The following is a 10,626-nucleotide window of genomic DNA, read 5'->3' on the forward strand; positions in this document are numbered from 1 at the left end:
GCCCCTTATATAATGCAATTTTTTATTACCAGAACCTCAGCCCGGCCTGCGATTTTGGCCCGAGATGGGGCACCTTTTTCGCCAATACCCACCCAAACCTGACCCATGCACCTTTAAGGCGACCCAAGTACCATAATTTTAAGTTGAGTTTACAATATCTATACTACATTACTGCCATTTGAATAGTCTACTAATAAGCAGTTTGGCGAATCAAAACTTATATTTGTGTCTCTCATGGCTACGACTCTTCTATCTCACATTTAGGCTCCGTTTGGTAGGGCGTAAAATGTTTTCCCGGAAAACTGTTTTCCTCTATTTTCAGTTTTACATTGTTTGGTTGGCAAAAGAGTGTAAAACCATTTTCCCTTGGGGTAAAATTACTCTCCCAATGATGGAAAACCATTTTCCTTTCAAAATGAAGGGAAAACTATTTTCCTTGTCTCTCTTGTACACTCCTCTCACTACCTCCTTACCTTCCCTTTCATTTTCCTTTCATTTCATCATTTTTTTTACATCGAACCAAACAACGGAAAACTAATTTTGGAATTGTGTTCTACATTGTAAATTGTTTTCCATGAAAATCATTTTACACTGAAAATGTTTTACGCCCTACCAAACGGAGCCTTAGCTAACTAAAATTTAGCCATACAGACTTTCTCGACGAATAGCGAAAGACGAAAAGGCAAACAAGAGAACATGCGTGAACATCACGCGAGATATAGAGAAAGCAAAAGATGCTCATACACAGCTTTTTAAGTTTTTACATAAGAATGCAATTATCAAAGAAAAAAAAAAAAAAGCAGGGGCTCACACACACATACAGTCATACACATACCACTCTCAGTTTCACACGATTTTACAGAAAAACAAAGGGCCCTTCCAAATACAAAGCTGCCGAAAGAGAGAATATTTCACTGTTCATTTAATACACAAACCCTTTATTACTAATCACTTTCATAAATGCCCAGAATTCTCTCAATTCTCACATCAATGTTTCCATCATTAATTAATTAATTCTCTTACTACTAGGAAACAGAGCATAATTCCGTTATAATTATACACTTATCATATATACTCACTCTACTAGTAGTAATAAATACTTATGTTTCACTCAATTTGATTGTTACTAGTATTATGTTATTGCAAAAAATGCTCAGTTTCAATAAAGTAGACAACAAAGAAGAATGTTTGTTCCTCTTCCTCGTCACATGAGCTTCATTTCTCCGTCCTCTGCTTCAGTTAAGCTCCTTCTTCAGGTCTTTTCTCTCACTCTCTCTCCTCATTTTTCTGTTCTGAGAAAAACCCACTTCATTTTTGCAGATAACTTTTCTGGGTTTCCATTTTTACACTTAAAGACCTTATCTTTACCTTAAATTTTCAGTTTTTCTTCATCACATTTGAGTTTATGTGGAAGTAATAGAAATGGGTTGTTGATTTTTTCCTTTTTTTTGTTAATTTTGAGTGGTGGGGGTTATTTTTGGACCCACTTGAGTGAGCTTTCAAGTTTAATCCTTTAATGGAAGTAAAGAAGAGTTGTGGAATTTGTTTACATATTTTTATGCCATTTTTGTTGTCCATGTTGTTGATATTTGGAAACCCTAGTGTAGTTTCAGCTGTTGTTGTTCACCCACAAGATAGAGCTTCACTTAGTGAGTTTAAATCAAAGGTAATTGACGCAGACCCTAGTTTGTTTGCTTCATGGGTTGGGTCCAATTGCACCAATTGGACCGGTGTTTTGTGTGAGAATCGGACCGGTCGGGTTGTAGCTGTGAACCTTAGCTATATGAACTTGTCTGGCACTATTAGTTCTAGCTTATGCAACCTTTTATCTCTTCAAACACTTGTTTTGTCTCATAATAACTTTAGTTCTGTGATTCCACCTTGTTTGGGGGATCTTTTGGGTTTAAGGGTGCTTGATATTAGTCATAATGGTCTTGGAGGGTTGGTTCCTGATACTTTGAGGAGGTTGAAGCATTTGAGGGAGTTAATTTTGAATGGAAATAGGTATCTAGGAGGTATATTGCCTATGTGGGTTGGTAATTTTTCGAGAAATCTTCGAAAACTTGATTTGGGTTCGAACTCATTTGGAGGGGAGATACCAGAGAGTTTGTTCTGGTTGGAGTCTCTTCGGTACTTGGACCTTTCAGAGAATAATTTGTCGGGGAAGCTTGGTGCGTTTCATCAATCTCTGGAGGTCCTCAATCTAGCTTCTAATCGTATTTCGGGTACTTTGCCTTGTTTTAATGCTTGTGTACAATCACTTAGCATCCTTAACTTGGCAAACAATTCTCTTGTTGGAAGGATTCCCTCTTGTATGTCCTCATTTCAAGCTCTGAGGCAGCTTAATCTCTCCAACAATGGGTTGAAATATGGGATTTCACCAATGTTGGTGTTCTCAGATATGCTTCTGTCTTTAGACTTGAGTTACAATCAGTTATCAGGTCCTCTTCCTAGCAAAATTGCAGAAACAACAGACAAGTCAGGGCTTCTTGTTCTTGACCTATCACACAACCAATTTTCTGGTGACATTCCTCTGAAAATCACGGAGTTGAAAAGCTTACAGGCATTGTTTCTATCGCATAATTCACTTACTGGGGCGATTCCTGGGAGCATTGGGAATCTGACGTATCTCCAAGTCATTGATCTTTCATACAACTCTCTATCAGGTTCGATTCCTTTGAATATTGTTGGGTGTTTCCAGCTCCTTGCATTGACACTCAGCAACAACGATCTCTCGGGTGAAATACAACCAGAGCTTGATGCACTGAACAGTTTAAAGATACTAGATATTAGTAACAACAAGATCTCTGGTCAAATTCCTCAAACCTTAGCTGGATGTAGATCACTGGAAGTTGTGGATTTCAGCTCCAATAGTCTCTCGGGATCTCTAAATGATGCAATGAACAAATGGTTAAATCTCAAGTTTTTGTCGCTTGCTCAAAACAAGTTTGAAGGTTCTCTACCTAGTTGGCTCTTCACATTCCCGTCCATCAGAACAATTGATCTTTCAGGGAACAGATTGTCCGGCTTTATACCTGATGGTACCTTCAACGTCAGTAAGAATTTCAACAATGCAGCTATCAGTGGTATGAATATTGAGCAGAACTCCTTATCATCTGAAAGTAAGGAGATTCAAATTTCTGTTATGGTAATGGATAGAAATGAGCTAAGTTTTGCTTATGATTTACTTTCACCTGTGGGAATTGACCTATCAACTAACCAGCTAAATGGGAAGATACCCGAGAGTCTATTCACTTTAAATGGATTGGATTACTTGAATTTGTCGTATAATCTTCTGGAGGGTCAGATTCCTGTGGATTTAGAGAGGATGTGGAATTTGAGGGTTCTTGATCTGTCACACAATTATCTTTCTGGTCCTATTTTGGCTAATATTTCAAGCCTTCAAGACTTAGTTATGCTAAATTTTTCGTACAATTCTCTGTCGGGATTTGTCTCGAGGAAGCAGGGTTACTGGAGATTTCCTGATGCATTTACCGGAAATCCAGCCTTATGCATTGAGGTCTCTGCCGGAAAGTGCCAACCACCAACCATTCCTGCACTTCCTGGAGATAATTTCAAGGATGATTTGGAGGGAGGGCCAGTGTCAGTGTGGATTTTCTGTGTAACTGCTGCTGTAACTTTTTATGTGACCCTGATTGCTCTCTTCTGTTGGCCACGATCAAGAAACTATATTCTTAGGTCGAAAATTTAGGTGCATTGTATAGAGAACAGAAACTTTTGTACATTTGTTATGATTTATATTAGTTATGATTCATATTTGTCCTCTAAAGGAGAAGGAAAGTCATGTTTTTAGTGATACTGTTAGAGGCTTTGAGCTAATGCTAACTTGAATCAACAACTTTTCAAGTTAGTTGTAATGTGGATGATATAGCTTGTGTTCTATTCAACAAATTTTGACTCACCTCGACTTGTTTTAGAACTAATACCACCTCTGTATGTTTTTAGTTGCAACATTTGCTTTTTCACATTTGTCGAGACGATGCTTTGAACGTCAATATCTATTATTGGGTATAAGTAAAAATTATAAAAAATTTGATATTTAGAATCCTCGCATCGAGACGAATCTAACAAAATTTCACTTGACTATGTTTTTTCTTATATAATAATACGACATAATTTAACAAAGTTGGTTGATGAATAGTGTCACAAAACCAAATGATGTAACTAAAAAAATACGGAGGTAGTATGAAGTTTTGAACCTTTTTTTTTTCCGGGAAGGTTAGAGAAATCCTATTGGTTGCAGCTTTATCCAGACGTCTCTGGGAAAGTATAAAAAAGATCAATTATTTTCTGAAATAAGTTGAATAAAACACTACAATGGTAGGTGGGTATTTCTATAGGTGGTCTTAAAAGATATGAACATGGAAATCCTATGGTTAGAATGATTCTAGGCCGACTCTCTAAAACCCAAAATCATTATGAGCCATTAGATTTTCGGTCATTTGTTTTTATGACCACCTTAGTATAATCAATAGTAGAAATGATATCTCCCGTTCCAAAACGAGTTTTGCTTGCATTTCCTGTCTGCAGGGGCGGCTAAGGCCATGTGGCAAGGTGAGCAACTGCAGAGAGCCCCCGAAATATAAGGGTCCGATTCTATTAGTTGTCCGCCTAAAGAAAATAAGAAAAGAAAACCTAAATCTAATTACAAATATAAAGAGATTAATTCCTATTTGGTGTTTTTCTTCTTCTATCCTCCAAAAACCCCCCATTTATAACTTTTCCATCTCTTCTGTTCACCAAAAAAATTAATCTTTATAATTTATTTTAGCACAGGGCCCCTAATTTTATGAGACGGTCCTGCCTGTCTGGCAGTGGCCAGTAGCACCAGTAAAGAAACGCTTTGAACTTTTTGCAAAAATGCACACATTATTATTATGCGCTATGATTGCCAGAAACCTCAAGATATCAGGTTCAGGGACAAGAAAAGGAAGCTACATCAGTTCCTAGGTTAACATAAGCCTAATGCTTCAGTTTCTACAATGACTTGCCACCCAGGAACTACCTAAGGAATTACAAATGGAATGACAAAAAAAATATGAATTTGTGTGACAAGTATATACTCAGATCACAGGACAAACACAGATGGCTTGATTACAAGTGTGGCTACCCGTATGAACGGTAAACAATAACATTGTTGGATTTTGCATTCCATCCTCCATGTAGCATCATCAGTAAGACATGCGAGAGTTGGAGCAATTGTCAGTTCAGTCTCATTACTGAGGCTTCTGGTCACCTTGCATTGTTATATTTGCAGAACAACCAGCTTCTATAGACCAATAGCGAAATCGCCAGCATCTTCTCTAACAGACAACACAATATCTTTGCACGTCGACACCCTATTAATAAACTCGTGTTCTCCAAAAAGCCTTTGCTAATATTTGATTGGTCCTTCCAGACTCCCTGATACAAACTGGACGTGCACCAAATAAGAATGCAATGTTCAACCTATCTAACATTAAAACTTGCCGTTTCAAATATATGAATTGTTCATTTCATGCATTCACAAATTTTACATGTCTCAACAGCAGAAGATGATTAAGACATGGCATCTAATTTTCGAAGTACTGATATGATACTTACCTGTTGAACAATGGGACTAGTTGAGGTGGTAAATTCATGGGTCAATCCTTCCCAAGCAATCCTCCCCTCGTGTAGGAAAATCAGCCTGAATCAATAGAAATCATCAGTGATGGTAATGGATCAAAACTCCAAAAAGGACATGCAATATAATAGATTGAATGAGGCACATTACCTATCAACTGCTCTTCGGATGGTACTATGTTGGTGAGTCACAACTATATAAGATGCAACCTTTCCAACCTTGCCAACAGCATCTTCACCTTTTATATGAACAGAACGGATCAGGTCTTCAACAACAGTTGATGCAATTGGATCAAGTCCAGCAGTTGGTTCATCATACAAAAGCACCTGTCGAAACAGTAGCAAGCAACCGTATTATTAAACAAACGTCCTTAACCCATTCAAATACTAATACATTTTATTTATTGTTGATAATATACAAAAGGGAGCATATGTAACAAAGGCAAATGATGTAGCTACAGGCCCCCCTTGTCAATCATAAAGTACTACAACAAAAGATCCTAACAAAAAAATAAAAAGACGGGATACTTCCAATTACATCAAGTAAATTGATTGACTCAAATAATTTCACAGCCATAATATATAGGGAAGATACCAAATAACTATAAATCAACCGGTTGATGATGGATTCACATTAATGGTGATGTAAGATTATCCATTATAGCTGCTATGTGTATGACATGCTTCCAATAATATTGTCAAATAAATGTTTCAGCGAGAGAGTAAAAAACATACCTCCGGTTCCACAGTATCCTTTGTGGTGTCAAAGATAATAGAACGCGCCAGGGCAACTCGTTTTTTCATCCCTCCAGACAACTCAGAAGGCAACCGATCCTCAACCTCCTGCAAATAATTACAGTATTACTCTAATCTTGTTCAAAGTCACCACATTGCAATGCACATACCCAAGTAGCAATAATCGACATAAACAAGAAAAATGACCACAAAGACTTCTAAATCCGAAAAAGATCACCACGTGCACTGGTAAAAACATACCTTCAGTCCTACTGCAGCTAGAGTTTCAGTTACCAATTCCGAAATTTGATCATCTGACATCCTGGAGTTTTCGTACCTAATTCATCACACGAAAGAATGTGGACAAGACTTAGTATCAAACCCATAAGATATTCTCAAAAGAATTATAACTGACAAAGAATAACGAGGAGAGCCTCTTACAAAAGAAAACCAACATTCTCACGCACAGTAAGAGAATCAAACAATGCACCACTTTGAAAGACCTGTCAAACAAACAGTACAGAAGTGAGCAACCATATTACACCACTACACTAATAAAGAAAGGTAATTATGAGATACAATTACCAAGCCAATTCGAAGGCCGGATATTGAGACCTCCTCATCACTGATCAATCCCTCTCTCTTTTTCCCACAGATAAAGACCTCACCCTGTAACCACATTGTCAGACTAATTTACATGAAATAAACTATAATCCAAATGCAAACGGACTTCAGAGAGATTGTTCACCTTGTCCGGAGCAAGAAGTCCAGCCATAATTTTTAAAATGGTAGATTTCCCAGTACCAGAAGGTCCAATAATTCCAACTGCTTCCCCATGTCTGATCTACAAGCAGATGTAAATATCAAGAAACATCTCAAGAATGAAAATCGAGAGTCTCCACAAATCAAGCATGGTCAAAACTTTTACTCTTCACCTACAAGGACATAACATATGGAGAAGATAAATCTTCACCTTGAAGCTTACACCTCTTAAAATGTGTTTCTCCCCAAATGACTTGAACACATCTTTACACTCAATAAGCACATCTGAATCATCCTCGGGTTCGTCGATTGAGTTCAATATCTTCATATCAGAAGAATCCTGACACCAAAGATAATAAAGACACAACCAAGTTTGAAGCTTTACTTTGAATACCAGCAAAAAACTACATAGAACTAATTTTTTTCAGAAACAAACATAAACAAGAAATTCTTTACTGAAAACTGAAGTAAAGCTATACACAATATAAATTCAAATAAACAAATTGAGAAACTAATAAGTGTCAATGACATCAATCCCATGTCCTATAATCTATAATCCAAAACACCCATCAAATAAATTACAGATATAAGCATAATTATCAGGTAGCTACTACTGAAACTAAAGAAAAAGCATAAAGTACAAGTTAGCAAATTTAGACCAATTGAAGCATCAAACTTTATTTATCTATGATTCACAAATTGATAGCAAATTGCAAAATCAATAGCTTGTCTGCTTGTTGCATCACAAAAAAAAAAAGAAAGAAACTTACACTTAATTTAAAAGGGGAAAATCCATCGCTCACATTTCTTGAAGATGTCATACAAGAACATACAATTTTCCTCTGCATTGAAACCCAAAAATTCGACATGTTGGAAACTTCAACATTATGATTTATAGTAGAACGAGAATACCCATGATATGAAGGTGAAAGAAACAAAGCTGAGCTTGATGTAGAAAGCATTTTTGATTGATATAATATTTGGGTACAAACCAAAAAGAAGATTTTTTTTGAGCAATAATAAGGATAAGTTAATTCATTGGAACATATTCTGATTGAAAGGAGAGAAATTGAATTTCTGGGTAGCTAAAATTTGGGATTTTGGGTAGGTTAAGAACCCTATTATGAATTATCAACTAATCAGTCGAACCCACCAAAAATGAGGAAGGATTCAGGGTTTTGATGGAAACCCAGAAAATTAGAAGCGAAAATTGTGAATTTGTGATGTAAATTGGTCGAATCGACAATGTAGCAGTTATAATGTGGATTAACTCGTTGATTAGAGATGAATAAGTGAAGTATTAAAGATATTTTGGGTCCCAGAAATTGGTAATCGGGAAAGAGGCTAAAAAACAAAGATAATTCGTAAAGGATAGGAGAGAGGAAATATTAAAATAATTGATGATCCAAAATTTTGGATTAACCATTGTGTATGCTTTTAGCATGTTATTGCATGCCTTCACTTTACTAACGCAGTCCAGTAAAATACCTAAAATACCCTTCATAATTTGATTATAGGGATTTTTTGGGCTGTGTTAGTAAAGTGATGTTGCGTTTAGTAACCCCATTGTATATGGTGAGGAATTTGGTAGAAACACAAATTTCAATACCTTAACAAAATGAAAAGCTTGGTGCTACAATCAAATATTTCTTCTTACCCTTTTTTTAATTAATCGCTACATTTTTCTTTTATACAAATTTATTTCGTGTCGCACTTACAAGTTGAGTAATCTACAATTAAGTTATCAACTTAAATAATTTTTACATGGCTACCACATCGATTATCTTGAAGTTTGCCAATTTAGTTAACCTTACACATATTTTAATCATTGGTTATGCATCAAGTTCTTGTGTCATATTAGGCTATGAGTTAGAATTTGTAACTTATCATCCTCTTGAGTATTACCAAGCAAATAAAAACTTACCTATGTTAAATAGATGATTAAATTCCATTTAGATTGACATGAGCATGGATTAATTATTTAAGGGTTCCATACATTAAGGCTCCGTTTGGTAGGGCGTAAAACATTTTCAGTGTAAAATGATTTTCATGGAAAACAATTTACAATGGAAAACACAATTCCAAAATTAGTTTTCCGTTGTTTGGTTCGATGTAAGAAAAATGATGGAAAACAAGGAAAATGAAAGAGGTAGTAAAAGGAATGTACAAAGAGGAGTGGTGGAAAATGTTTTCCTCCCAATTTTGGGGGAAAATGTTTTCAATGGGTGGAAAATGGTTTTCCATCCCAAGTTTTACATTTTAATATTTTACACCAAACCAAACAATGTAAAATAGGAAAATAGTTTTCAAGGAAAACGTTTTACACTCTACCAAACGGACCCTAAACAAGCTTGGTTATAAGTTGTTGTAGAAATATCATCTACGAATTTGTGTTGTATTATGCACATACATATGCAAATAACTATTTATTCATGTATATTTTAAGTAATAAAAAATTATTAAAAGAGACGGTCTAATTTTAATATAAAAGTAGACCTAGTCACCGAAAGAAATTAACCTAGTTATTATTAGACTAATCCTCTTTATAATATTGGATTATTTACCATTGCCTAATTTTAATTTAAAAGTAGGCGGTCTCTTACAAGACAAACTCTTTAAGTATTTACTAAAATAACTCATGTGCAAAATGTAAACTTATCATGAGCTGTTGACTCGGGATTAAATATGTTGAATTACTATCATCTATTGCAGTTGTTGATCCGATAGTGAAATTGACCCAACCCGAAAATTGACATGAATGTTGACGTGTCAATCCCAAATTGATTGAGCCTACCATTTGGCAAGGTGGGTTTTTTTTAGGTGGAGATGTATTTCAAACTAATGTTATTTGTATAATTTAGTATTTACTACAAAATACTGAAATAGGTCGCTTGTGGTTTTGATTAATACTAAATTAGAGTGGTTGAAATAATCTATTTACCTAATATTTAAAAGAGATGGTATTGTGTCAGATTCGTCTGACAAACCATTCTCATCGGACGTCACACACAGAAGACCATATGAAAAAAACACAACACAAGCTGAAAGAATTTACACACCATCTGAAAGAACTCAGAAGATCAAATGAAAGAAAAACAACACAAGGTGAAAGAAGTTACACACCAACTGAAAGAACACAGAAGACCAAATGAAAGAAAAATAACACGAGCTGAAAGAATTTACACACCAACTGAAAGTCAACAAAAGACCAAATGAAATAAAAACAACACAAGCTGAAAGAATTTACACACCAACTGAAAGAGCACAGAAGACCAAATGAAAGAAAAACAACACAAGCTGAAAGAATTTACACACCAACTGAAAGTCAAGTACTCTCTCACCAAATTATTACTATCTTCTTCTCTACTCCTACCTCACCCCTCCCCCTCCCCCTCAAAGTCAAGTAATCTCTCACCAAATTAGATTACCAAATACCAAATTCCTTTACACCACTTGCATGTTATGTATTTGCCTCATCTTGATGGTCAGAGCAAAGGAAAAGAG

General features: G+C 35.7%; 2 protein-coding genes across 2 annotated transcripts; one reads left to right on the forward strand and one right to left on the reverse strand.

The window, feature by feature from the left end:
- Positions 1-789: 789 nt before the first annotated feature.
- LOC104890218 (receptor-like protein CLAVATA2) lies at positions 790-3,922 on the forward strand. Its single transcript, XM_010675616.4, has one exon. The coding sequence runs from the start codon at positions 1,517-1,519 to the stop codon at positions 3,710-3,712; it is 2,196 nt and encodes a 731-aa protein (XP_010673918.1). The 5' UTR covers positions 790-1,516; the 3' UTR covers positions 3,713-3,922.
- A 948-nt stretch (positions 3,923-4,870) lies between these two features.
- LOC104890217 (protein TRIGALACTOSYLDIACYLGLYCEROL 3, chloroplastic) lies at positions 4,871-8,396 on the reverse strand. Its single transcript, XM_010675613.4, has 10 exons — positions 7,893-8,396; positions 7,334-7,462; positions 7,109-7,204; positions 6,946-7,029; positions 6,802-6,863; positions 6,622-6,697; positions 6,361-6,468; positions 5,777-5,952; positions 5,605-5,689; positions 4,871-5,434 (listed from the first exon to the last, which is right to left on the reverse strand). The coding sequence occupies exons 1-10, from the start codon at positions 8,082-8,084 to the stop codon at positions 5,396-5,398; spliced, it is 1,047 nt and encodes a 348-aa protein (XP_010673915.1). The 5' UTR covers positions 8,085-8,396; the 3' UTR covers positions 4,871-5,395.
- Between the last annotated feature and the right edge of the window lie 2,230 nt (positions 8,397-10,626).

This window comes from Beta vulgaris, chromosome 4 (assembly GCF_026745355.1).
Source record: "Beta vulgaris subsp. vulgaris cultivar EL10 chromosome 4, EL10.2, whole genome shotgun sequence".
In the NCBI taxonomy this organism is placed as follows: domain Eukaryota; kingdom Viridiplantae; phylum Streptophyta; class Magnoliopsida; order Caryophyllales; family Amaranthaceae; genus Beta; species Beta vulgaris.

Coding starts and splice junctions, on each gene's coding strand:
- LOC104890218 (XM_010675616.4), top strand. CDS start 1,517: ATGGAAGTAAAGAAGAGTTGTGGAATTTGTTTACATATTTTTATGCCA.
- LOC104890217 (XM_010675613.4), bottom strand. CDS start 8,084: ATGCTTTCTACATCAAGCTCAGCTTTGTTTCTTTCACCTTCATATCAT. Junction 7,030..7,108: donor GACTTCTTGCTCCGGACAAG/GTGAACAATCTC, acceptor ATGTGGTTACAG/GGTGAGGTCTTTATCTGTGG. Junction 5,690..5,776: donor ATCCGAAGAGCAGTTGATAG/GTAATGTGCCTC, acceptor CTATTGATTCAG/GCTGATTTTCCTACACGAGG.